Below are 25765 nucleotides of genomic sequence, written 5' to 3'. Positions count from 1 at the left end.
GCAGGAATCTGGATCTGCATCTCTAGAGGTGGGGCCTGGGGCCCAGGAATTACACACACTGTACCTTTAGGATCTGCCTCAAGTCCTTGGGATCAGGCCATTCAACAAATTGGGCTAGAGGCCCTAAGCTGTGCTGCACAGGGGCCAAACTTGACTGGCTTGGCCTACTCTTCCAAACTACCTTGGCTCTAATAGTAGAAATAGTTCTGAACAGAGGGCTACCTTGCCCCCAAGTTCTGGTACCTGCCAAATTGTTGGTAATCCAGGATCCTCATCCTTGCCTTAATGGGTGTTTATCAACTACTAGTCTGAACTTTAGTTGGTAACTAGGTGAGTATGTAGTGCTATGCAGTGATCTCAGCTGCCTGAGGACATGGGGTATGCACCACAGCCACCTGTGATGCCATTTTCACCTGTCTTCTCCCATTTCAAGGAGATACCAGGAACAAGTTCAGAACCAGTCCAGTATCTGATAGATGTGGGAGTCTGGTTCTGCCAATATGTCCAGCATGCCCACGTAGAGCATTTGAATGGCTATACCTGGAACGGGGAGGGGTGCTGTTGACAACATGGGCTAGATTGTTTTTGGACCCTAAAGAAAAAGTTGTGAGCCAGGGAGTGGCACATGGCTTTAATCCCAGCACCGGGGAGGTAGAGATAGGCAGATCTCTGTAGTTTTGGGGCCAGACCTGATCTATAAAGCAAGTTCCAGGAGAGCCAGGACTATATAGAGAAACCCTATTTTAGATAATACCCTTCCCCTTCCCCTCCCCCAAGAGAGAGAGAGAAAGCTGTGAGCAAATACTGGTTCTATGGTATTAGGTAGGCCTAGGGGTATCACAGATATCTATATTAACTCAAGGAAGCATGTAATGCATTCTGGGCTCCTTGCCTACAACCCCAACTTCCGCATCCCTTAGGGCAGGAGGAAACACAGGAAGCCACAGTTGAACCTGTTTATCATCTATTCATGTGTGTGTGTGTGTGTGTGTGTGTGTGTGTGTGTGTATATATATATATATATATATATAATTTTTTTATTTGTGAAGGGTTAAAGGGGACTCTCAATGTAAAAATCCAAAATACAATTTTATGAACAACCCGCAGGGTCAGTCCAAGTGTGGCTGTGAGGCTCTGACTCAAAGTAGACCTGGGGCTGGGTTGATGGCAGCAGGTATGAAGCCCTCAGGATCTTCCTCTTGACCTGAGGCACTGCCCAGGCCCAAGCCCATCTATGTTCCACTGGGGTAGTGGTGGCTTGACCTAGGATGTCCTGGATTGCCTGACTCTTGTCTCCCCAGGACCATCCATGTCCTAGGGGTAGGTTGGAGACCAGCCACAAGCCATGCTGACAACTCCTGGGACCTCTAGGAGACAGTGGGGTCCTTGGCTTTGGGAGGTTCAGAGCCGGTCAGAAGAGAGATGGTGGGATCATCTGTGTAGTCATCCCCCTCAGAGAAGTAGGAGCTTTCCCCCAGCTCAAAGAGCACAGGCAGTTCGCTGTGCCCTGTATCCACAGCATCAGGGTCCAGCAGGAATAGGGGCTGAGCGGTGTAGTGCACCAGCTGCTTCCCTGTGGGGCATGGGTCAGGATGGTGGGGGTTGGCAAGCTGGAAGTGAGGGTTGGGAGTAGGACAGAAGCTTAGCTCACCTGAGTCAGGGTTACTGTTCTCTGCCTCAATAGGCCTGGGGGGCTCTTGGGGAGATAGGAGCTCCTGAATCTGTGGGACAGAGAACACACAATGAGGGTTGTTGATGGCCCCCTCTGCCCCCCACCCTGCCCGCCTACGCACGCTGGCCAGGCTGCTGTCCAGGTCAGGCAGGCTCATGTCGGGCATGGTCACCGAGGGGCTGAACAGCTGCAGGAGGAGGGAGGGAAGTCAGGGCTGGTTTATGGGCAGGATGGGGCAGGGTGGGTTGGGATAACCAGACTCACGTCCAGCAGGGCGCTGGTGTCCACACTGAAGCCGTGGCTTGTCAGCATGGTCTGTAGGTTGTCCAGGTTGGAATCCATGGCATCCAAGTGATCACTGAGCTCGTTCCTGGCCCAGGGCAAGTGGGCAGGTGAACTAGTGCCCCAGGTTCCCACCCAGCCGCACTCCTGCTGGAGAAGGGCTCCCCTTTGGTTACAGCCCCCCAAGCAAGGTCCATCCGTATAGCCAGCATGGGCTGGGGGACAGTATGTGTGGAACTCTGGGAAGATGCCAGAAAGGGCAGAAGTAAGCTTGCCCTCCATGGCTGCTGAGGGTAGGATATGGCATGGCAGGCCATCCTAGGAGGCTTTGTTAGCAACTATGACTGGGACAAGAGGGTGGTAGAGGAAAAAGGACAAGGGGTTTTGGCTTTATACTTCCAATGGGCAGGAGGACAGGCAGATATTTCTGGCTCACTAAGTCTTGCCACTGCACCAGGAAGAGAGTAAGAGAGGAAACAGAACTGAACTTGGTATGGGTAGATCTGTACTCCCTTAGATCAGAAGGCCTTAGGCCAAGGGCATACCTGGGCCAAGGGCAAGGTGTTAAAAGGGCTTTGTAGGTGCCATGGGGCCTATCCTACCCTGAGAGGAAGCTCATCATAGCAGTCTGTACTGGTGACTGGGCCAGGAAGGAAAACTTGTCCCTATCACAGCTACTGGCTTGTGCAAAGGGGAGTCAGTAGAGATGTAGAGCCTGTGAGACCATCTCTTGATGCTCTTCGCCAGGCAGGGCAGGGCAAGTGCTATGCCTGGGTTGGGAACTGGTCCATGGCTGTGGGAGGGGCCCTGGCGGAGTCCTCCTCCCTCCCAAGTGGGGGCAGCGCTAACCCTGGCTGGACTCGGCCATGCAGAAAGGAAGAGGAGGGGCAGGGGAAGAGGCGGGCAACCCCAGACATCTGTGGAGCGCGAGCCAAACTGCAAGATACAAAGACAAGAGCCCCCCCATTGCAGGTGGGGGATGGGGGATCCGTGCCCACCCTCCTCACTCGCTCAGCCTCTGGGATGTGCCTGAGGGGTGGTCAAGGTTGGGCCCTGGCTCATCATTTCCTGTGTCAGATCTAGGGAGAATGGCAGATCCAAAGATCATGGGGCTTGCCACAAGAGAGGGTGATGCCAGTAGTAAGGGTGGCCCAGGAGGCAGGGGTATATTCCATTTCTAGTGATGTGGTTGGTCTCCCTACCCAGTTTCAAGTTCACTCTCCGATTTGGGGGAACAGATCCAACCCATCATTCCCAGCAAACTGCAGGGATTGTACCTTACTAAGAAGTCAAAGATACCCTGTGTCCAGCCTGAAGAAATCTCACTCTGTGGGGTTCAGAGGCTACAAGGGAGGCAGGGTGGGCACATGACTTACTTGTCTAGGCAGGCTACGCTGAGGCACTTCTCAGGGGTAGAGGAGGGTGGAGGAGCAGGGGCATGGACTACAGTTGTGTCCATAGGGGTTGTGTTTGAGGCAGCAGGGTTAGGCTCGCTCTCTCGAAGGATGGAGTCAATGAAGGCAGTTGGGGACAAAGGTGTATCCATGGAAGATGGACGCCCAGGGCTTGCCTCCAGTACCCGAGGGCTCCGAGGTGGGCTGGGGGGCTCTTCTTTGACACGAATCAGGGTGCTGCTGGACAGGGGCCTGAACATATTAGATATTGGGAAACATGTTAGAAGAAGCCTAAGTTAGCTCCACCTACTTCCCAGGGCCTTATGAAAGACTGGCCCATTAGGGTGACAGGAGGTATAAGGGTAATGAAGCCCCACCTCTCATCTATGCTCCTGCCTGGGGATGCCAAAGGGCTGGTAGAAGTCAGCTCAGTGATATCAGAGATTATGGGTCCAGAGCTGGTGACAGCATCAGAGGTGTAAAGGCTAGAGCTGCCATAGGCTGGAGATGGAGCCTGCAATTAGAGACAAAGGCCACATGCAAGGTATACCCATGGAGCCTAGCACCCACGATACACTTACTGGGAGTCCCATGGAGCTTGATGCTTACTGAGTATGGGCCAGGACCATGGACATGCTCTAGGGAATACTGTCGACCATACTTGGGCACAGAGTGTGCTGAGCTGCTGTCACTCAACATCAGAGGGCTGCAATGAAGAGACAGGTTAACTGTCTACACAGACCTTGGTGGTACCCAGGATATACAGCAAGCAGAGGACACCAAGGCTCAAGGCCAGAGTGGACAGTGCAGGCATCCCCAGAGCCTCACATCTTTCTCTTCACCCCCAGGATCCGGTTCGACTGCACCAGTGAGATCAGGAACTGAATGAGCTGTGGGGCAGAGAGGATACAGTCACCCTGACCCAGTCAAGGAGGGGACCCACCTACCACCAGCCCTGCTCACCTTGTTGACAACTTTTTGCTGCTGGGCATGCTTCTGCCGCAGGCTGGCCACCTCCCGCCACAGGGCCTCATTCTCACTGCAACACAATGCTGGGTCAATTGGATCATATTTGAAGAGTCAGAGAGTTAGGTTGTTGACAGACTAGTGAGGCAGGGCTAGACCAGATGAGAGCCACTAGCACCACTGAGTCCCGAGCTCTGTTATACTTCCAGGGGACGATTGAAGTATCAGCCAGGGAAGGAGGGCATGGACAGAGCCTGATGGTACCCTTCAGGATCCTTGCTGAAAAAGGGGGCCACAGGACTTGTCACATACTGGCTAGACACATAGGCAGGGCTTTGGGAAAGATTGTAAACCCTCAGTTTGGGGGTAAAGGGCAGATGAGTGATAAAGGAGGAGTAGGGGCCATTGGGAACAGCCAACAGCGGGGAGGTCTAGCCCCAGGACTGTTCTGGTCGGCTCCTGCCAGCCTGGTTTTAAGAGAGGCACACACAAAGATGGTCTGTGTGCTCAACCCCTGAAAATGGGCAGGTAGAGCCCAGCAGGGGACTGAGAAGTGGGTGCAGTAGGGAGTTCTCAACCCTATTCTATGGAGAAGAATAGGCCACACAGTTTTTGCCATATAAACAATGGAAGGCAGATTAGGAAGTGGGAGGAAACCCCCAATGGCTCTGTGGGCTGGGGCAGGATAGAGACCCAAAGTAACCTGACCACCCTCCAGAGCCTTGGGACCTACTGTTTCATGGCCAGGAGCTTGGAGTCCATACACTCCTGTTTCCCCTTCATCAGCTGAACATCTGTCAATAGCCTGGTGACACTGTCCTGGCGTATTTTTATGTCCTCACTCTTCAAGTTGGATACCTGAGGGTTGGGGAATATATGAGTCTGAAGTGGCTCTGGAGGGTGGTTGGCTCTTGTGGTTTACCTGGGCATCCAAGGAGTAGGGAGGGCCTGAGAAACATTGGGGTGGGGGTAGGGGGGCAGTCAGAGAGAGACAAGTAAAAGATACAGGCTCTGCTTTCAGGCTAGTCTTGCAGCACCCACCTAGAAGTATCTCCCAGCCTATAGCCTGCAGGGAGATCTCAGGACAGGGAGGGACTGTACTCAGGGTTGGTGACTCACGTTGGTTACTTTCCTCTTGATGTTCTCAAGGAGCTGTTCCTGGCCACGCAGGAAACATGGATGCTGGAACTCGGTGTCATCCCGTTCAGGCTTGACCAGGCCACCCTGCTCAATGTGGACTACTTTTCGGAAGCCATCTGTGCATATGGGGGTGGGGCAGTTCTACTTGAGGACCAGGAACCAGACCCCCAATAACCTAGCCATAGCCTAGGGCAGGCAAGGGACCTCCTAAAAAACTATGAAATTCCAGCTGGTGTCCATTTACCATAGCCAGTTAACCATTGTTGGAAAAGACCTTATCTTTGCACAGCTTCCTCTCTTACAAATGGAAGTGTAGCTACTAGGATAGGGTTTCATATATTCTTTCTTCCTCAGGGAGATCAGGCTTATACCCACAAGGACCCTTTCCTTAGCCAACCTAGGCCTCCATCTCTTAGCAATATGTTGGGGTCCATTTCTCCACGCCCCTGGGAAGGAGGCTACCATCCCACAAGAGGTACTTACACATGTTGAGCTGCCGCACGAAGCTGGCCATGTTGTTGTGTTTGAAGTACTTGGGCAGCACCTCCTTGGCAAACTGACCCTGGTCAAACACGTGGAAGCTGTTGCCACTCTGTCAGGAGATATATGGGCAGGTGATATGTAGCAGCTGCCACCATATTCCCAGCATGGCCTGAAGCGCCTCTCCATTCTCCCCCAAGAGAGAAGCAGGAGGTGAGTTCAATCTTAGGACTCTATGGCTGGCATCCAGGCCATGGAGACTATCTCTGAACAATGAGGACCATGGAGTCAGAGACAGGATCCTACTTCCCGGTAGCTTTCAGTTGCTAACATTAGTAAATCACCCACAGTACTATGGTTGTCAGTAAGGACTGACTAGTATTTAAATTTAATCAGCAAATTTTCCTTGAGAATAGCGAAAGTCAGCTGGGTGTGGTGGCAGATGTCTTTAATCCCAGCATTTTGAAGCAGAGGCAAGAAGCTCTCTGTGAGTTCGAGGCCAGCCTGGTGTATAAAGCAATTTCTAGGATAGCCGGAGATACACAGAAGAAACCCTGTCTCCAAAAACAAAACAAACAAAAGAATAGCAGAAATGGAGATAGCTCAGTGATTAAAAGTGCTTATTGTTCTTGTAGAGGACCTGGGTTTGTTTCCCAGCACCCACATGGCAGCTCACAACTGCCAGTAATTCCAAGTTTCAGGTGACTTGATAACCATTTTTTGTTGTCTGTGGGCTTGAATGCATGTGGTACACACATATATGTACAGACACATACAGAGACATACAGACAGCTCTACGAAGTCAAATTATGGCAACTAAAGAAACAGGAATGGAATTTCTGCTGCTGGAAGACAGTCCTGCTCAGAAATACCTCTTTTTTTTTTTTTTTGAAAAGGGAGAGGGGTTTGAGCCTGTCCTGGAACTCACTCTGTAGATCAGGTTGGCCCAGAACTCACAGAGATCCACCTGCCTCTGCCTCCCAAGATCTGGCATTAAAGAAGTACACCACCACTGCCTGGCTTCTTTTTAGAACTCAAGATTGTTGAATGCTAGCTACATGGCTGCACTTCCGTGCTTGTGCTCTCCTGAACACAGTCCAGAGCCACTAGGAGGGGCAGAAGTGCCATGGCAACTCAGAGGCATTAGATACTGGAGTGGGGAGGCTCCACAGTGGGGAGGAAACAGTAGCCTCGTGGATGCACAAGACAAATGAGCTAAGGAACAGCTTTCTTCACTAGGGTGGGGAGTCTATAACACAGACAAGGTAGAATAAATGCAAAGGAGCCCAAGGTGTTGGATTAGCACTGGGGCTGCTTTACAAAATGCAGAGGAATGAAACAGTCTAAATAGACAGGAGGGTGGTGGACAAGGGGGAAGAGAATGCACAGTAGCAGGAAAAGCACTGGTAGGAAGTATGGTGTCAGGGAAAGCCGTGGGCTCTTTACATCACACTTCCAGTCCCCATTCTTCCCCTCAGCTTTGAAACCAGTGGGAACAATGGTAGTAGGAACATGGGGGAGAGCTAGCTCAAGGTTCTGGGGGGCTAGAGGTCTCTCCAAGCAAGGCTGGCTTTGCTTGACCTGAAGCTGACCCAGTTGAGACAATGGAGCATGTAGAGTAAGATCTGAAATGGCTGCTGAGACAATGTACACCACAGGTTAGCCAGAAACCTTAAAAGGTGGTGAATGAGGGATCACTAGGGACTCTGAAATATTCCTGGGAATCCAAAGGCTAAGCACACATTAGAGCTGTTCCATGTTCAGCAAAGACCTAGGAGGGCCATGGGCTCACCCTCTGGCAGGAATGGGAAATAGGATAGATATAAAGCTGGGTTGTTAACCCCCAGGCTATGTGTTAAAGACAGGAATCAACAGTCAGGCAGTGGTGATGCACACCTTTAATCCCAGCACTCAGGAGGCACAAGGCAGGTGCTGCTTTATGTCAGGGCTACATAGAGAAACCCTGCCTCAACAAATAAACAATTCACCTGGGGACTCAAGAAAGATGAGAACAGTGAGGAATGTGCGTTAATAAGCACAAAAATAGGCCAACTGAGGTTAAAGTCTAAAGATAGGAAAAAAAAAATGTGTGGTGGTTTGAGTAAGAACGGGTGCCTGGGTGGTGGTGACACATGCCTGTAATCCTAGCACAGGCAGGCGAATCTCTGTGAGTTAGAGGTCAGTCTAGTCTACAAAGTGAGTTCTAGGACATCCAGAGCTGTTATACAGGGAAACACTGTCTTGAGAAACAAAAACAAAAAGAATGAATGGGCCCTATATTTGAATGGGCTCACATATTTGAATGCTTTAGTCACTAGGGAGTGTCACTATTTGAAAGAAACACAAGGATTAGGAGGTGTGGCCTTATTGGAGAAAATGTGCCACTGGGAGTAGGCTTAGAAGTTTCAAAAGTCCATGCCAGGCCCAGTCTCTCTGCCTGTGGATCAGGATGTAGTTCTCAAGTACTCCAGTACTGAGACACATTTCCTGCCTTGATGATAACAGAGTAAGTCTCTGACACTGTAAACCCCCAATTAAATGTTTTCTCTTATAAGAGTTGCAGGGGGGACAGAAGAGATGGCTGAGCAGTTAAGAGCACTGGCTGTTCTTCCAGAGGAGATGGACTCAATTCCTAGCACTCACACGGAAGTTCCAAAGGACCTCAAACAGACATACACGTAGGCCAATACCAGTACACATTAAAAAAAAAAAAAGTTGTCATGGTCATGGTGTCTCTTCACAGCAACAGAATGACCAGGCAGAGTAATAAAATAAAAGTGAACAGAGTTGTAGAGACCCTACAATGCTTAATGGGAAGCTCAGACAATGAGAATGGACAAATGACTATACTTAGGAAAAATAATCAGGAACATATCAAATTTGAGGTAACATGCAAGACACTATATGAATCTCAAACAGGAAAAACTAAAAGGGATTCATACATGGTCACTTCATAATCTAAGGAAGGGCCTTGCAAGCAGCCATGTCAGACACATCAGCACAGATGGTTGATGACCATGGATCAGCTGCAGGATGAGGATTCCTATCCCTAAAGAGGAAAGGAAAGTCCCAATTCTGGGCCAGGAATGTGGAGCTCTAGGGAAGTGCTTCCTCTCCTATGACAAATACAAAGCTTGTTTAGATAATTTAATGTCTCTGAAATTGTTCCCAGGCATCAAATAAGAATGACCAATGAAACCACTAAAACCCAATGGGTCAGTGAGCACCCGTAGCATGAACTAGTCTCTCCTTATCACTAAACCCCCATATTAGATGCTGCACCCTGAAAAGTGTGGTTAATTTGTGGGGACCCCTTTTCTCAGTTCTGTCAAGGTTTAAGGAAACTGGAAATGTATGCATTCTCCAATTATAGGTTGATATCACATTCCTGCTTGGAATGGTCCCCCACATTACCCACAATGCTCCCAGATACAGACTAGTCCCAGGGGCAGAGAAAACCAGGGGCATGTTGAGAGTGTTCAGCTGGGAAGTACAATAGCTACTGCCCAGCCATGTGTCCTGAGGGTTTGCCCATAAGACACACAATCTATAAGTACAGTGTTCTAGCTCCCTTGAGGTCAAACAGCATTGGAAAGCTCAAGCCCCAGGCCAGTCTGCCCAGAGGGAAAAAGGAAGCTAAAAAGAGCCCCTTGGGATTAGAACAAATGGAAGACTGGCTCAATTCTGTTCTAGCTGAATGAACCCATCAAAATACTGCAAACAAGCAGCCCAACAATCTCACTGCAGTCACAAACTGATCTGGCTACCCAACAATCTATGTCCCCAGGTGTTGTATAAACAACAGCAAAATCAGGTAGTAATTGCTGGTGCTTCAATGCTGGAGGTGACAACTGTGAGGCATTAGTGTCATCAAGGAGAAGCAGTCTTTCTGACAAAGCCTGGCCAAATCACAAGCCAGCTAGATGACTCAGCCATGAGTCCCACAATATACCAGTGACAAAAAAAAAAAAAAAAAAAAAAAAAAAAAACCTACAGAAACTGTGAAATGTGACTCATACCTGGTGAAAAGGAGGAGCAACAGAAACAAAAGAAACTGCCCAAGAAGGAAATGACAATAAATTTAACATAAGTATTGAAAGACCTAAAAAGTAATGTTAATGATGAACTAACCTAGAAACCAATATCTGTCCCTTGGAATTTGCTAGCTTCCTCTCACAAGGCCCTGAGATAAGAAAAATTCACACTGCCCCTCCTTTCCTGTGAGTCAACAGGTGGTAAATAGGGTCCTTAAGAAACAAAGAGATAACTGTACCTCCAGTTTGCCCAGACAAGATTAATTAGCACACCCTGAGGCCCTAAGGTCTGTTGACCCTAATAGCAGACCATCGGCCTCCAAGGGTCTTGTACTCAATGGACAGAGGGTCCCACCCCCTCCCTAAGCTTGTGGGTTTGCCTTTAAAAACACCTGGGCCCAGGGGAGGGGGCTTCTCTCTAGCCTGTGTGCTGGAGGAGCCCGTTTGTGCAAACGTTTCATGCGTTTTGCAGCAACTGGACTGGACATTGAGTTCTTGGGGTACCGACCGAACCTGGAAGACTCCTCATTCTGAGGGTGTTACAGTATAATGTTGTAAACATGCTTAGGAAGTGGAGAGATGGCTAAGCAGTTAACAGTTGCTGCTATTGCAGAGGACATGGATTCAGTTCCTAGCTCCTACAGAGCAGCTTGCAAGTCTCCAAGAACAGGGGACCTGGCACCCTCTTCTGGCTTCCACAGGCACCAGGCATACACTTTCATACATGCAGGTAAAACTCATATATATAAAAGAATAGATAAATACGCTCAGAGAAATAAAGAAATAATATTTGAAGAAGCAAAGGAAGGACCATTAAACACACAGCTAATAATGGGAAATGTTCTAAAGACACATGAAAAGGTATAAGCATACAGTAGACTTGAGTGCAGGAGGGAAAAAAAAAAGCAGACTTTTTTTTTTTTTTTTGAAAACAGATAAAAGGATCTAGTTGCAGAGAAGGAGGAGCAAAGGGGTCAAGACCAGGATGGAGAAACCCACAGAAACAGCTGACCTGAACAAGGGGGAGCTCATGGACCCCAGTCTGACAGCTGAGAAACCAGCATAGGACTGACCCAGATGCCCTGAATGTGGGTGTCAGTTAGGAGGACTGGGCAGTCTATGGGGCCTCTGGTAGTGGATCAGTATTTATCCCTACTATACGAATGAACTTTGGGAGCTCATTCCACATAGAGCGATATTCTCTCAGCCTAGACACATGGAGGGCCTAGGCCCTGCTCCAAATGATATGACAGAATTTGAAGATCTCCCATGGAAGGTCTCACTCTCCCTGGGGATCAAAATGGGGATGGAATGGGGGTTGGGAAGGGGACAAGGGAGGAGGGGTGAGGGAACTGGGATTGACATGTAAAATAAGGTTGCTGCAAATTTAAATAAAAAAGTTATTATTATTTTTTTTTTTAAAGAAAATAGATGAAAGAAAATAGAGAGAAAAAAAAAAAAAAAAAAAAAAAAAAAAGATGAAGACAGGACTGGAAATTGCTCCCCCACCAGTTTCTCTGTGTATCCTTAGCTGTCCTGAAAAGACCAGGCTGGGCTCAAACTCACAGAGATCTGCTTGCCTCTACTTTATGTATGCTGGGGTTAAAGGTATGTGCCACCACATTCTGGCTGGAACTTACTTCTGAAAGAGCCCCCACATATGGAGTCTACCAACAGTAAACTTAAGGTACTAAACAATCTGTTCTCAGTGCATCACATGCATAGGCATTGTTTTGGCATTATTTACTAAGCAAATCAGCGTAAGATCCAGAAATAATTTAAAATACACAGGAAGATGTGTGCAGGTTACATGAAAATACTACTGTACGATACCAATGGAGGACTGTATTTAATATTTAATTTCCTTAAGCAACTCTAAAAGGCATTGTTTTTATTGTTTTGTTTTCTGAGACAGGGTTTCTCTGGCTTCTGAGATCCACTTGCTTCTGCTTCCCAAGCACTGGGATTAAAGGCATGTACCACCAGGCCCGATTCTTAAATATTCCAGAACCACCGCTCCACTCCATCATATATAATTAAAATAATAAATACAGCACAAAACAGCATATTGTAAGTGGCAAAAGAGAAACAAGGCACTCATATAGGCAGGCTCATCAGAGTAAGAGACTGTCAACAAACCAATAGTGTTATGGGTATAGAGGGCTGTGTTTCTTTCTTTCCTTCATTTTAAAAATTTATTTATCTATTATGTAAAAAGTGTTCTGCTTGCATGTACACCTGCATCTCAGGCCAGAAGAGGGCACCAGATCCCATTATAGATGATTGTGAGCCACCATGTGGTTCCTGAACTCAGGTTCTCTGGAGAAGCATCCAGTGCTTTTTTTTTGAGACAGGGTTTCTCTGTGTAGCTCTGGTTGTCCTGGAACTTGCTTTGTAGACCAGTCTGGCCTCAAACTCAGAGACTCACCTGCCTCTGCCTCCTCATTCCTCCATTCTGCAAAACAATTTTTTTTTTTTTTGAGACAGGGTTTCTCTGTGGGACGGTCCTGGTTGTCCTGGAACATACTCTGTAGATGAGGCAAGCCTTGAACTCACTGAGATCCGCCTGCCTCTGCTTCCCAAGTGCTGGGATTAAAGGCATGCGCCACCACCCACCCAGCTACAGAACAATTCTTTACAGACCTTGAAAAGCCAATGCTCAATTTCATTTGGAAAAACAAAACCCAGGATGGCTAAAATAATCCTGACCATTGAAAGAACTGTAGTACAGCTTGAAATCAAGGATGATAAATCCATACTTATCACCCTGCACAAAACTCAAGTTCAGTGGATCAAAGACCTCAACATAAGACCACATACACTGAACCTGGTAGAGGAGAAAGTGGGAGAATAGCCTTGAATGCATTGGCACAATAGACAACGTCCTGAAGAGAACACCAACAGCGCAGACAGCAAGACCAACTATTAATACGTGGGGCCTCATGAAACTGAAAAGGACATCATCAACAGACAAAATGGAAGCCTACAGAATGAGAAAAATATCTTCACCAACTCCACATCCAATACAGGGCTAATCCCCAAAACATATAAAGGACTCAAGAAACCAGGCATGAAAAACCAAACAAACCAATTAAAAAATGGGGTAAAGCTTTAAACAGAGAATTCTCAATTGAAGAATCTCAAATGGCTGAGAATCATTTAAAGAAAAGGAGGCTATGGAGCCTGAATTGGCAATGGCAAGTCAATGGCTTTTTTTTTGTTTTTGTTTTTTCGAGACAGGGTTTCTTTGTGGTTTTGGAGGCTGTCCTCGAACTAGCTCTTATAGACCAGGTTGGCCTCGAACTTACAGAGATCCACTTGCCTCTGCCTTTCTGAGTGCTAGGATTAAAGACATGAGCCACCAACACCCAGCTCGGCCAACAGTTTTATAACTAATGTAGTATCTGTGTTTTTATTTGGGGCTGAGAAGGGCGGTGGGACCTGGTAAACAAGAAACTTCAGCAACACAGGGCTACACAGAGAAACCCTGTCTTGAAAAACAAAAAACAAAACAAAAAACCCCCCCAAAAAACCCTCTGAAACTGCTACAGGAGAACCAAACATTGCATTTCTGGATACAGAGGCATAGGTAAGGACTTCCTGAATGAGGAATCCAGTAGCTCAGGAAATACAGTTAATAACTGACAAGTATACCCCATGAGATTAAAAAGTTCTACATAGCAAAGAAAACTCTCAAATGAGTGAAACAGCAGCCTATAGAATTGAAAAATCTTTGCCAGCTATCCACCAGACAAATGAATCTGTGAAACTACTTAGTAAGACACTATCTCAAAAACACTAATGGAGCAAAACAAAACAAAACCCTCTATTGCTGAAGATCCTACATACTTTGGTTACAAGACATAAAGAAATCAAACTGGAACTGATCTAGAAACTTTCTCCTGCTGGCTAGCTTTCATGCCTCAGAGGACTATGAAGGCAGCTCGGAGAGGAAAGTCATCAGTGGTTGACACTTCATGCTACAATATTGACTTGCTCAACAAGAACTGGCCAATGGTACAGTAGTGACATGAATATATGAATTTGAGGCCCACTCCATGGATTTATGCCTGATACTGTAAATCTGGTTAAAAGTCCATGGCTAAGAATCTACTACTGATGTTTGCAAATTAGATATGCTGCCAAATTGCCTCCTAAATAGTTATATTCATACCCATAGATTAGTTTTTTTCTGAACCTTGGCTAAAGGAAATTCCTTTTGCAATGGGCAGTAGTTAAGACGCTAGACTCATAACCACTCAAAGTGCTAAGAAGTGATTGTTCAGTGTTGAGTCCCAAAGGGGACATCTATACTGCTCTATTCCATCCCAAGGCTCAGGGAACGTCACAGAAAAAATAGCTGAAAGAATGTAGACGCTGAAGGATGGGTGAAGTACTGTAAACCCTGCCTTCTGGATATGAGTAGGCCATGGCACCAATGAACTCATGGCAGCTACAGTGATCTGCAATCAACAGAGAGTACTAACATTCCAGCACTGATGGAAAGTGCCCCAAAGCTGGGGAGCTACTGGTAGTTAATAACTGCTGGGGGAGGAAGAGAGCCATTTTTATTTTTCTTTAGGGGTATAGCCAATGTTGTTACCATAATCCAATAAATAACCTCACAACTATGCACATGCAAGCAACCCTAACTGATCTCAGTGGTTGTAATAGGAAAATAAATGAAAGGAAAGGAACATGCTGGGAAGTAGGGTTCCAGAGGAAGTAGGAGGGGGTGGGGAAGAAGATAAAGGGTTAAAAAAAAAAAAAAAGGGAGATACATTCAAGACTAATCTCCATACCTCAAAATGTAACTGTACGTGTAAATAGAGTTGCTGCACATGCAATCAGACAGTGTGAGGTCATACTAATTTGAATGGACTAATGCCCTTACAAGAAGAAAGCCAAATAATGTTAGTCACCCAGGGGAATGCCAGGTAATGACAGAGTGGCATCATTCAGCTATAAATGAAGGAATAACCACAGAATAACAGCAACAACCACAAGTGAGAGAAGCAGGGAAGTGTGAGGAGTAGGTTTTTCTGCCCGCTGCTGGTCTTGTCCTGCTGCTGCGCCAGCCCCAAATAACACACTGAGACTTTGCATTTGATTCAATGCTGCCGGCCAGCTACTTGTTTCTTATCAGCTAGCTCTGTCTCAAGTATCAACCCATCTCTGTCAAACTATGTATTTTCACGTGGTCTCATCTTACCAGAGAGCCAGCTGGCATCCTGCTCTCTCCAGACTCTCCATGTTGACTCCTCCTTACTATTTCCTCTTTCCTCTTCATCTCCTAGTCCCCCCATCTAGCTTTCCTATTGGCCAACAGTGCTTTATTCATTAACCAGTATGAGAAACATATTTATAGAATGATATCTCCCATCAGAGAAGGATGCCCTCCCAGAGGCTTTAGAGGAAGCAGAGCTTTGTGAGCATTTCTGGACCAGAATGGAAGTGCTGTCTGGGTGGGATTTATCACCCATCCCCAAGACTTGGAATACATCCTATCTTCACCCGAGGATGGCGCTCTTACCTGATCATAATGGCTGCCAAGGACTTGCTTGTGTTTTCTGATACTACTGAAAATATTACAACAAAAAGGAAAAAAAGATTGTGTGTGTGACCCTTGAAGAGGTCAGAAGCAGCGGATGTGGGAGCCCCTGGAATTGGGAGTTAGAGGTGGTTTATTAGCTGCTCTCACATGATGGGAACTGGGAGTTGAACTTGGGTACTCTGCAAGACCAGGAAGCATGTAACTGTTGAATTATCTCTCTACTCCTGTCACAGTTCAGCAATAATTCATTGTTCATATGCAGATACATAATTCACTTCTGATGGGAGGTGTCATTCTGTAAATATGTTTCTCATACTGGTTAATGAATAAAGCACTGTTAGCCAATAGGAAAGCAAGAGAGGCAGGACTAGGTGACAAGGAGGAAAGAGAAAGTAGTAGATGAGGAGTCTGCATGGAGAGACTGGGGAGACCAGACGCTAGCCCCATTCCCTGGTAGGATGAAACCACATGGAAATATTTAGATTAACAGAAACGGGTTAATACTTAAGGCAGAGCTAGCCAATAAGAAACTAGTACCTTGCCAACAGAATTGTATCAAATACAGAGTCTCTGTGCGTTATTTGGGGCTGGCGCAGTGGCGGGACAAGACCAACGGTGGGCGCCTTACACACTTTTATGTATTGAACCTGGATCTTAGGATATCACCAACTATTTTGTAGACTCTTAGGATTTTTCTAAGAAATTATCCTGCTAACCCTTCCAATTTGTGTTTTTATTAAGGTTTATATTTATTTGCTACACTGTACTGACCAGAACATACAGTGCACTGTTAAGCAGAAATGGCAGAGAACTTATCTTCTCCTCCAATCTTGGCGATGTGTCCAATCTTCACGATCAAGAACACACAATCAGCCACAGTATTTACAGACACGCTTCTCTCTACTATGCAGAGGAATGTCCCTGCTACTCCCAGTTTGCTGAGTTTTCATCAAGAAGTGGGTGTTGAATTTTGTAATGTGCTTTTTGCTTGTCATTTTTCTTGTTTTTTTTTTTTTTAAATGTTGATGTGGATAATCACTGAGTTTAGTATATGGGACTATTCTTGCACGTTAGGAGCTATTCTGGTTTGTGCCTGAGTTTCTGACAAGTTCTCAGTCATTGTTACTTCTTGCTCTTCATGCAACCCCCACCCCCCTCCGAAAAAGAAGAAACTTGTGCATTCCACACCGGCTTCTAACATGCTATATAGTCAATGATGACTTTGAGCTTCTAATCCTCCTGCCTCTACCACTTATGTAACTGTCTTCGTGATCTACAGGCAATTTCCAGTAGAGCAGATCGTCTCTTTTCCCACATTTAAATTTTATTTTTAAGATTTTTAAATTTTTTTATGTACAGGAGGGTTTTTGCCTGAGTGTATGTATATGTTTGGGTTCCTACAGCGGTCAGAAGAAAGCACTGGATTCCCTGGAGCAGGAGCTACATGTGTGTGCTAGGAACAAAGCTGGGTCCTTTGCAAAAGCAGCAAGTGCTCTTAACTGCCGAGCTATCTCTCCAGTATTTTATGTTTTTAAAGATTTATTTCATGTGTATGGATGTCTTACCAGACTGTATTCCCCGCACCACGAGTCTGTCTGGTGCCTGTAGTTCAGAAGGCGGTGCTGGGTCCCCTGGAACTGAAGTTACAGATGATTATGAACTACAATGTGGTACTGGGAATTAAACTCAGGTCCTCTGAAAGAGAAGCCGCTCTTAACCACTGAACCATCTTTCTAGTCCCTCCACCTTGTGTTTTGAGACAAGGTCTCTTACTGGCTTAAAACTCAGTGATGCTGACAAATTAACCAATACAAATTAACCAATGTGCTTCAGGGACCCTCCTGTCTCGGCTGTCCCATTGCTTGGGACTGTTCATGCTCTCTGTTACGCCCAGCATGTTTTATGTGGGTACTAGAGTTCTTTTCTGTTTATATTTTTTAATTTTTATTTTATATGTATGGTAGTTTGTCTGCATACAACTCCTATGGAGGCTAGAAGAGGCCACCATGTCCTCTGGAACTAGAGTTTCAACAGACAGTTGTGAGACTGTTCTCACTTGCTACCACTTCTCTAGTCCTCTCCCCATATTAAAAAAAGCAGTTATTTATTTATGTGCCTTTTTAGGAGTGGTGGTGTTGGAAGTCAGGGGACAGCTGGCAGTTATTTATTTATGTGCCTTTTTAGGAGTGGTGGTGTTGGAAGTCAGGGGACAGCTGGAAGGGAGTTTCTTCTTTCCTTTCACCACAGGTCCCGAGGACGCTCTCATTAGGCCAGGCAAGTGCCTTTAACCATGTGCTGACTCTCCTCTCCCATTTTCAGGTTTGTTTTTAGAGTATCTTTACCCTGGGCTTAGTTAGCTCATGTCCAAACTTTGCCTGAACCTTTTGTATTTGTTTAAGGTGGTTTCTTCATTCTGGCTGGTGAGGTTTCATTTACCCAGTGGCCTTGTGTGACAACTTGAAGTCTCTCAGCAACAGTTCTCTGTCTCTCTCTCTCTCTCTCACTCTATTTTTTGAGTCAGGGTTTCTCTGTGCAACAGTCCTGGCTGTCCTGGAACTCATTTTGTAGGCCAGGCTGGCCTCAAACTCATTGCGATCTGACTGTCTATGGCATGAGCCATCGCCACCCAGCCAGTTCTCTTTCTTACCTTCTTTCATAAAGGCTGACTGTCTGCTGGAGCAGGGAGATTCTACCCCTGCAGATTCCTTTCTTGGTGAATCTCTCTTCTCTAGTATCCTATAGTCTGAATTCTGTGTTCTTCCTTCTGCCTTTGAGTCTTACAGTGAGCATTGCCACACAGAACTCTAGAGTGTGGATTCACTTCAGTTCTTATGTACTTTTTAATGCATGACTCCATTCCTTAATAGCTATTATGATTTTCCAGGGATAGCTGGTGAAGTTGTAATTAAACCAATGTTCCATCTCTCTACATCAGTGGCTTATGGTCTTCTTTTGCTAACACGAAGCAGTTTTAGAAACTTATACTTGTATATAATGAAAATCTGTCAGTGGAATTAAAAGAGCATGATAAGGTGATTATCCATTACTGGCTACTAAACTGAAACTAACAGTTGTCAGTAAACGGCAAGTCTTATTTTCAGTCTGTGATTTTATTTTCTACAACACCAACAACTTGAAATACACACAAAATTCTGTATGTATACATTTCATACAGAGTAAGCCTGAAACTGTGTACATTTTCTCAAAAGGTTCCATGTTTCTAGAAGGTTAATAGCCACGGTGCTCCCTGAGGTTTGCCAACTACTCTTTTTGAATATGGCTCAGTCATTGTCCTTGCCATTCAGTTCATGTCTCCAGAGGTGAGGCTAGAGGCATGCCCCTCTCTTAAGCTTAGTTGCCTGACCACTTCCTGGGTCCTAGAAGCCAGAGAACTGAAAAGTAATGGGGGACTAGGCTCCATGTTTAAGACATGGACTGAGAACCCAGGTTGGGGAATGACATGGAGAGAAAGTAGAGGTTGGCTCGTCTCTTAGCACTCCCCAGTCTGAGCATTGCCCTTCCCTGTGGGTTTATCCCAAGTTCTTACTAGTGTTTCTGTCATTTGTGCTCAGGCTACAATGCCCAGTGTCAGAACCAGTAAATTCCTTCTCATGCCTAGCCACCAGCAACTCCAATCTTCATGCCACTGAACACAAATGGGTCAGTCAACTTTGCTTACCAAGGGGCCTAGAAGGCTGGAATTGGGAGTCTGGCAGTACTCCTAGACATCAAGAGCACATCTTCCATCTCAGGCTAACCTCCTCCTGTTAGAATTTGAGGAAACCCTTAAGCCAGAGGCAGGCCCTGGTCTAGCCATTGTGATCCAAATAGCTATTTCTTCCCTCTAGAGTGGAATATCCACAGCCCCTAAACTCTGGCTTTCCTGTATATATACTTCTTTCTCCAATGATCTACTCCCAGGCCAGACTCACTTTCCTGACCCATCAGTGATGAACTATTTTCTGGCAGGCCTGTTAGAACAGGGGGGGTATCTAAGGAGGCTTGCAGTGGCCTCTGGACCCTAGATCTCTCTGTCTTCTCTACCTGCTTTACCTTCCATGCAGGAAGAAATACAATAGTCACAGCACAGAACCTATCAGTTTATAGACCTCCGCTGGTTACTTTCTCTGTGGAGAGGTAAGGAGGAACCTCAGGTACAAATCCAAAATAACATTCTGATTTTGAGCCAATAGTGCTGGTCATAGCAAAGGTGAGCAGTGAAAAATGGAGGTAGAGACCTGTAATCCTAGCTACTTGAGAGATTGAGACAGGAAGATTACAAATTCAAGGTCAGTCTGGTCAATTTAGCAAGACCATCTTTAGAAAAGTAAAAATATGGCTGGTGAGATAGCTCAGCAGAAAAAGGCACTTGCTACCAAGACTGAAGAGCTATGGGTTTGATCCCTGCAACCTACATGGCAATTGTCATTTGACATACACATGTACACTATGGAATGTGCACATACATACATATACAATAACAAATACTGGAGAGATGGCTGAGTTAGTGAAGTGCTTGCTGTGTAAGCATGAGAACTTAAAATGTATAATTCTAGCTCCCAGGTGCTGGAGAGATGCTTCAGCAGTCAAGAACACTTGTTTATCTTGCAGAAGATTCAAGTTCAGTTCCCAGATATACTTGGTGGTTAATAATCACCTGTAATTCCAGTTCCATAGGACCTTTTGACCTCTTTTGGCCTCCATAGTTACTGCGTTACTGCATGCTGGCAAAATACCCAAACACATAAAATACATTTTTTTTTTTTTTTTTTTTTTTTTTTGGGTGGGGAGGCGTCCTTTCTGTGGGATTCTGGCTGTCCTGGAACTCATTTTGTAGACCAAGATGGTCTCAAACTCACAGAGATCCTCCTAAGTGCTGGAATTAAAGGCATGTACCACCATGCCCAGCAATAACTATTGGGGAGGGGAGCATCTTTAATCTCAGCATTAAGGAGGCAGAGGCAAGAGGGACCCTGTTGAAAAAAACACAAATAAACACTACCATGCACATAAATGTGAGCACATATGATCCCAGCACCCTCCAGCACTGAAGAGGCAGAGGCAGGAGGATCCAGAGCTTATGGCCAGCCAGATCATCCCACTGACTGAGCTTTAGGCAAGTGAAAAAACTTGCCTTGGAAAACAAGATGGAGTGGGTGGAGAGAAGACTCAGTGGTTAGGAGCACTGGCTCCTCTTCCAGAGTACCTGGCCTTGATTGCTAGTACCTACATGGCAGCTCACAATCATCTGTAACTCCAGTTCCAAAGAATCAGACCCCTTCTCCTGGCCTCTGTAGGAACTAGATATACACATGGTATACAGAAATACATTCAGGCAAAACACAAATATACATAAAATAAAATAACCCAAGGTGGAGAGTGACTGATGAAGATACCCAACATGCAACTCTTAAGTCTACTCAACCACACCCATGCTCATGTACATTCACACATACTTCACCCCAGACAGTAGTCACAGAGGTAGTTGAATTTCCCCTTTCAGAATACACATTTTAAATGCAGCCTATCCATCTGGAAGTGTTACTCTCTACCTCATTGTCTTCAGTTATTCCTTTCCCAACCCCATCTTATTATCCATTCCTCCTTTGTTCCTAGAGAGGCCACAGTCAGCTTGCTTTATCCTCATGCCAAGCATTGTGGCTAAACATGTCTGCTTCACATTTCTGTCTAGTGCAGACATGACATACACCCACAGTGACCCCCATGAGCCTAGAACCACAACTATTCTTTGTTCCTGAAAAGCTGGGGACAGGTACACAAGTCATAGGGGGACCATCAGGGTTGTCCACAGAGCCTCGAGTGGCCAGCTTGTCAGGATATGAGCTACTAGTTCTTGACCATGTCTGCTCTGCTTACAGGAGAAAGAATTGGCCAGTCAAACTCTATCATGGGAGCCTGAGTCTACAGAGACTATGGTAAGTCCCACACAGGCCCAGCTTTGAGCCTGGGTAGCTTCCCTGACACGTGCACATGCACACACGGAGTACATGGCGTCTGATAAAGACAGGCAGTGAGTTTGGAGGGCTTCTGTTGTTGTTGTTGATGTTTTGAGACAGGGTTTCTCTGTGTAGCTTTGGAGCCTGTCCTGGAACTCACTTTGTAGAACAGGCTGGTCTCGAACTCACAGAGATCCACCTGTCTCTGCCTCCAAAGTTCTGAGATTAAAGGTGTACACACCACTACCCAGCTTTGTGTGTGTGTGTGTGTGTGTGTGTGTTTTTTTTTTTAAAGTTCTACATCAAGCTTTTTGCCTCAGCTTTCTAGCTATAAAATGGAAATTTGTTACCTACTTGTACAGTTGTGGAAACACCAGAAACTCAACTTCATCTATGACAGAAGTGCTGGGCAAAAACTGCTGTGCCACACACTGCTTGACAGCTATCACTTGGAGGCACCAGAGCCTGCAGAGCCTGCAGCACACACTACAGCCTGCCCCTGGTATACACGACCTCTGACATGTCAATTGGCTGCCAGGCCTCTAAGTGTGTGAGGCCTCTGGGCCTGTTAGTTCCTGCTGTCTGTCTGAGAATGAACTTACCTGCTTGTCAGAGCCCTGCCTGTCGTAGGAGTTCTGGACATCAACCATAGCCAAGAAGTCTGCTTTAAAATACTTCAGTGATCCCATGAAGAATACTGAGGCAGGTGGGTGCCCTTCTCTGCATTAGTGCAAAGACTACTATGTCTCTAACGGCCATCCTGGGACCCAGCTCTTCCACAGCATTGGTATTCAAGAGCCCTTGCTCAGTGGTTTTAGCTTCTTCAATTACAGAGGTTCCCCTGAGGCTCTACTCACAGTCCTACCTGTTCTCAAAGAGGACCACACCATTATGCTGGGATTAGAGTGAGACCAGAGAGGCACCTAGCATTTAAGACCTTCATTGTTAAGCTTATCAAAGGGCAGGGGGTGTCTTAAAAATGAGACCAGATAGGTGGTGGTGGTACACTCCTTTTATCCCAGCACTTGGAAGGCAGAGGCAGGTGGATCTCTGAGAGTTTGGGGCCAGCCTAGTCTACAGAGCGAGTTCCTGGACAGCCAGGCTACACAAAGAAACCCAGTCTTGAAAAACAAAAGAGAGAGAGAGAGAGAGAGACAGATTTCACTACAGTTTTGTACTGGAGTGTCTCCCTGAAGTCTGGACATAAAGCCTCAGTTTTCCACCAGACCTAGCACTTGTTTGGCACAAATCATGTGGCCCTCTTTCCGATTCTCAAGCTCCTCAGATAGCTCCTGGGGGGTGGCATATTATGGTTAGCTTATATGGCAAGTGGGGCCCAAATTAGATCCTAGTAGGACAACAACTCTTGGGCTTAGTAAGTCAGAAACACATTCAAGAGGGAAAGACAGCTTGCTGCACAAGCATGCGCATCTCAGTTTGGATTTCCTATGTACCTATGCAAAGCTGGGTGTGGCTGGGTGAGCCTGTAAGCCCAGTGCTGGGTGGGGTAGAAAGAGGACTGTTGAGGCTTGCTGACTAGCCAGCCTAGCTGACAAAAGGCAAGCTCCAGGTTCAGTGAGAGAAGCTATCTTAAGGGAACATGGCAGAAAATGTTAAGAGAGGACATTGGATGTTCTTCTCTAGCTTTTATACACGTGTGCTTGAGTGAGCCTGCGTGCGTGTGTACACATACACATACATACACACACACACACACTCACTCATCCTAGAACTAGAAAAATATTAAACCAAAATCACTGCCATCTGTACTCTCTTGAGCTAGACAAACTTATTTCTCTTCAACATTTCTAAAAAGGGACTGGATAAAATGATCTCATAAAATTGGGATCAAGCTAGATACAGGTTCTGAGCTTTTGTTTTTTATTTAGGCTTGGTCCCCCATTTCAGAATGCACTGAGGCGGCTCTTAGGAGACAGAGGAAGCACAGCACAAAGGAGAAAAGGCCAGTGTTTATCCAAGTATTCTACCCTACTTGTTGCATCTCTGGGTACTGGATTTGGAGATGCCTTTGTACAAGGTACAGAGAAGCCTACTGAGGAAGGACCACTCACATGCATGTTCACATGCTTGTATGGATCTTACTGGGATCCTAAATTTCCCAATGCTGTGCTATCCTCTGGGATCTGTTTGGGGAAACCCCTGGATCTCCTGAGGTCCCTGTTCTGATGAAGCACCTGTAACTGAATGAGGGCCAGGGATGGGAAATCAAACACCACGGAGCTAGGGAAAGGTAGCAATCTACTCTGTGTTCAAGTGGTAGGGATGAGCAACCAGACCTAACAAGGCTCAGTAAAGAATTTGGGGGGCTAGACAGGCTTTCCCATGTATACAGCCTCCCTTTTCCCTCCAGGATGAGGATGTGTCTGAGAATGGCGAGAAAATTTATATCTGGAAGCCATTCAGAATCAGAGTGCAGACCCAAAGCCTCCAGAGCAGTGGGCCTGCAGGGAATGCCGTTAAGAGGCTACAGTATAAGTGTCCCCACAAGACACGGGGCAGGGGCAGCATCTCCAACCTGTGGGCCAAAGAGTCGGATCCAAGGAGCTCTTCTTCCTCTCCTATGCCAGAGCTTGGCTGCTAGACTCATGATCAAGCCAGCTCTCACTGCTGCTTTGTACAGACTACTTGCCCATACCTCCCAACATGCCAACAAGGCTCACAGGTGATGTGCAGCTGTGGCTAGAGGGCAGTCATAGGGCAGATCAGATCTATCTTCACACTGAGAGGCCCCCATCAGAACACCCTGTCCTAGAACAATGTTCACTGGCATGTCACCCACATTTGTACCAATCTATAAGCAGAAACAGCAGGTAGATTACCAGACAGGATGGAGCTTCATAATAGGATTAAGCTCAGATTATTCCAGAGAATATTTGGTAACCCTTCTGGACCTAGGTAAGAAAGCTCTCTTTCAGTTAAACAACGCAGAGGTGGAGAGTTGGGGAAAGATAGAAATGTGGGACCTTTGTCTCTGCCCAGGAGTATGAGGTCTAGGAGAGGTGGTAATCTGAAGATGGCCTTCATGGAAACATGCTGCTCCTTTCCAGGACGCGGTGAGCGAAAGACCCACAGAGAGCCACTGAGGTAATCACGAAGACTTTCTAGTGTAAAGTGAAGCTACGTGGTTTCTAGTCTTGGCAGAGAAGAGTTTAGAGGCAGAAGCCTTGGCCTCTACCTTCCACCCTGGCTTTGCCATTTTTGCCAGTTTAAGAGACTAGTGTGCAGGAGGGAGTGCTCAGCAGAGCCCGAGAGGATGCCAGATTTGGCTTGTAGGAGATCAAGTAGTTGGCATCTAGCTGTCTCCATCCCTCCAAAGGCTCCCTCTGGATCAGGATGGCCTGTCTTCAGGCCATCATTTGTTAGTTCTGAGTTCTAGTGCTCATACCCGAGATGTTTACAAATTCTACTCTTCAACTTGACACAAATGAGAGCCCATCTTTGTAAGGCAGAGCTGCTGGTCCAGCAGGGTCTGCGGTGTATACAGCCCGCTGCTAGGCAACAGAAGAGGGCTCGACACCGCCCTACCAAAAATGCTCTGGCGTCTGAGGACTATCATGGATGAGGTTGGGCTCCTCTCTCGCTCTTCTGTGCATTCGGTAGGCCCTCCACTTAACTCTGAACGCTTGCCGGACTTTGGGAAGCTATTCATCTGTGAGTCAAAGAACCTGAACTGGAAGCCCCGACATTATCGTCCCAGTGAAACTTAGGACTGTGGTTCCCGGCCTACTCTCCGCCGAGTGGCTCTGGGGGCGGGGCTCACTTCCTCCCCAGACAGCGGCGTTGTCCCTCCAGGATGCCTGAACCCGGACAAACCGGGCCACTCGCAGGCCTCCTCTCCTTAGTAGGGTCCCTCCCGGAAGAGGACCCTCTCTTAAGGGCCTCTCCGACCCATGCCAGTTCCTACCGGGCTCCAGCAGATGAGCGCGTCGGTGTCCGGGTCGCTCACGAGGGTCCACAGCTTAGTTAGGAAGGCCGGGACGTTGCTGGGCCCCGCTGCACCGGGGCCCACAGCCAGATCCATCTCGGACGAAGCGGGTGGAGGCTGGGATGGCGTTCTAGAAAAGTGGTTGATGGCTGAGCTAGTGTCGTCGCTGCCCCTGCTGTCCGGGCCGCTCCACCGCCGGCTGCGCACACACAGCAAGGCCTCGCATGGCCGCAGCCATCTTGCGACCGGCGCGCTCTCGCTAGGGCCGGACCTGTATCCAGTTTGCGCAGGCGCTGTGACCTGCCCCGCACACTCCACTGGCCCTGCCCTTGGGTGGCCC

General features: G+C 46.9%; 1 protein-coding gene across 4 annotated transcripts; it reads right to left on the bottom strand.

Annotated features, from left to right (window-relative positions):
* Positions 1-1070: 1070 nt before the first annotated feature.
* On the bottom strand, positions 1071-25715 carry Hsf1 (heat shock transcription factor 1). 4 transcript variants are annotated; one of them, XM_051189214.1, is made up of 14 exons: positions 25405-25715; positions 5938-6046; positions 5434-5570; positions 5048-5172; positions 4312-4387; positions 4177-4238; positions 3958-4054; positions 3726-3862; positions 3331-3600; positions 2804-2890; positions 1937-2042; positions 1794-1859; positions 1652-1721; positions 1071-1573 (listed from the first exon to the last, which is right to left on the bottom strand). In XM_051189214.1, exons 1-14 carry the CDS (start codon positions 25519-25521, stop codon positions 1368-1370), a joined length of 1665 nt encoding a protein of 554 aa, XP_051045171.1. In that variant the 5' UTR covers positions 25522-25715; the 3' UTR covers positions 1071-1367. The 4 variants fall into 4 exon arrangements, with proteins under 4 accessions (XP_051045171.1, XP_051045172.1, XP_051045173.1 ...); XM_051189215.1 differs by lacking the exon at positions 1794-1859; XM_051189216.1 differs by lacking the exon at positions 2804-2890 and having other exon boundaries at positions 25405-25713.
* Positions 25716-25765: the final 50 nt, after the last annotated feature.

This window comes from Phodopus roborovskii, unplaced genomic scaffold, assembly GCF_943737965.1.
Source record: "Phodopus roborovskii unplaced genomic scaffold, PHOROB, whole genome shotgun sequence".
NCBI lineage: Eukaryota > Metazoa > Chordata > Mammalia > Rodentia > Cricetidae > Phodopus > Phodopus roborovskii.
Note: the sequence above shows the minus strand (reverse complement) of the source record. Positions and strands in the feature narration are given on the sequence as shown.

What these genes read in the sequence shown, in the direction of transcription:
- Hsf1 (XM_051189214.1), bottom strand. Translation starts at nt 25,521, where the DNA reads ATGGATCTGGCTGTGGGCCCCGGTGCAGCGGGGCCCAGCAACGTCCCG. An exon ending in TCAAGAGGAAAGTAACCAAC is followed by an intron (nt 5,173 to 5,433) that starts GTGAGTCACCAA and finishes CCCAACCCTCAG; the next exon opens with GTATCCAACTTGAAGAGTGA. An exon ending in AGCGTAGCCTGCCTAGACAA is followed by an intron (nt 2,891 to 3,330) that starts GTAAGTCATGTG and finishes TGTATCTTGCAG; the next exon opens with TTTGGCTCGCGCTCCACAGA.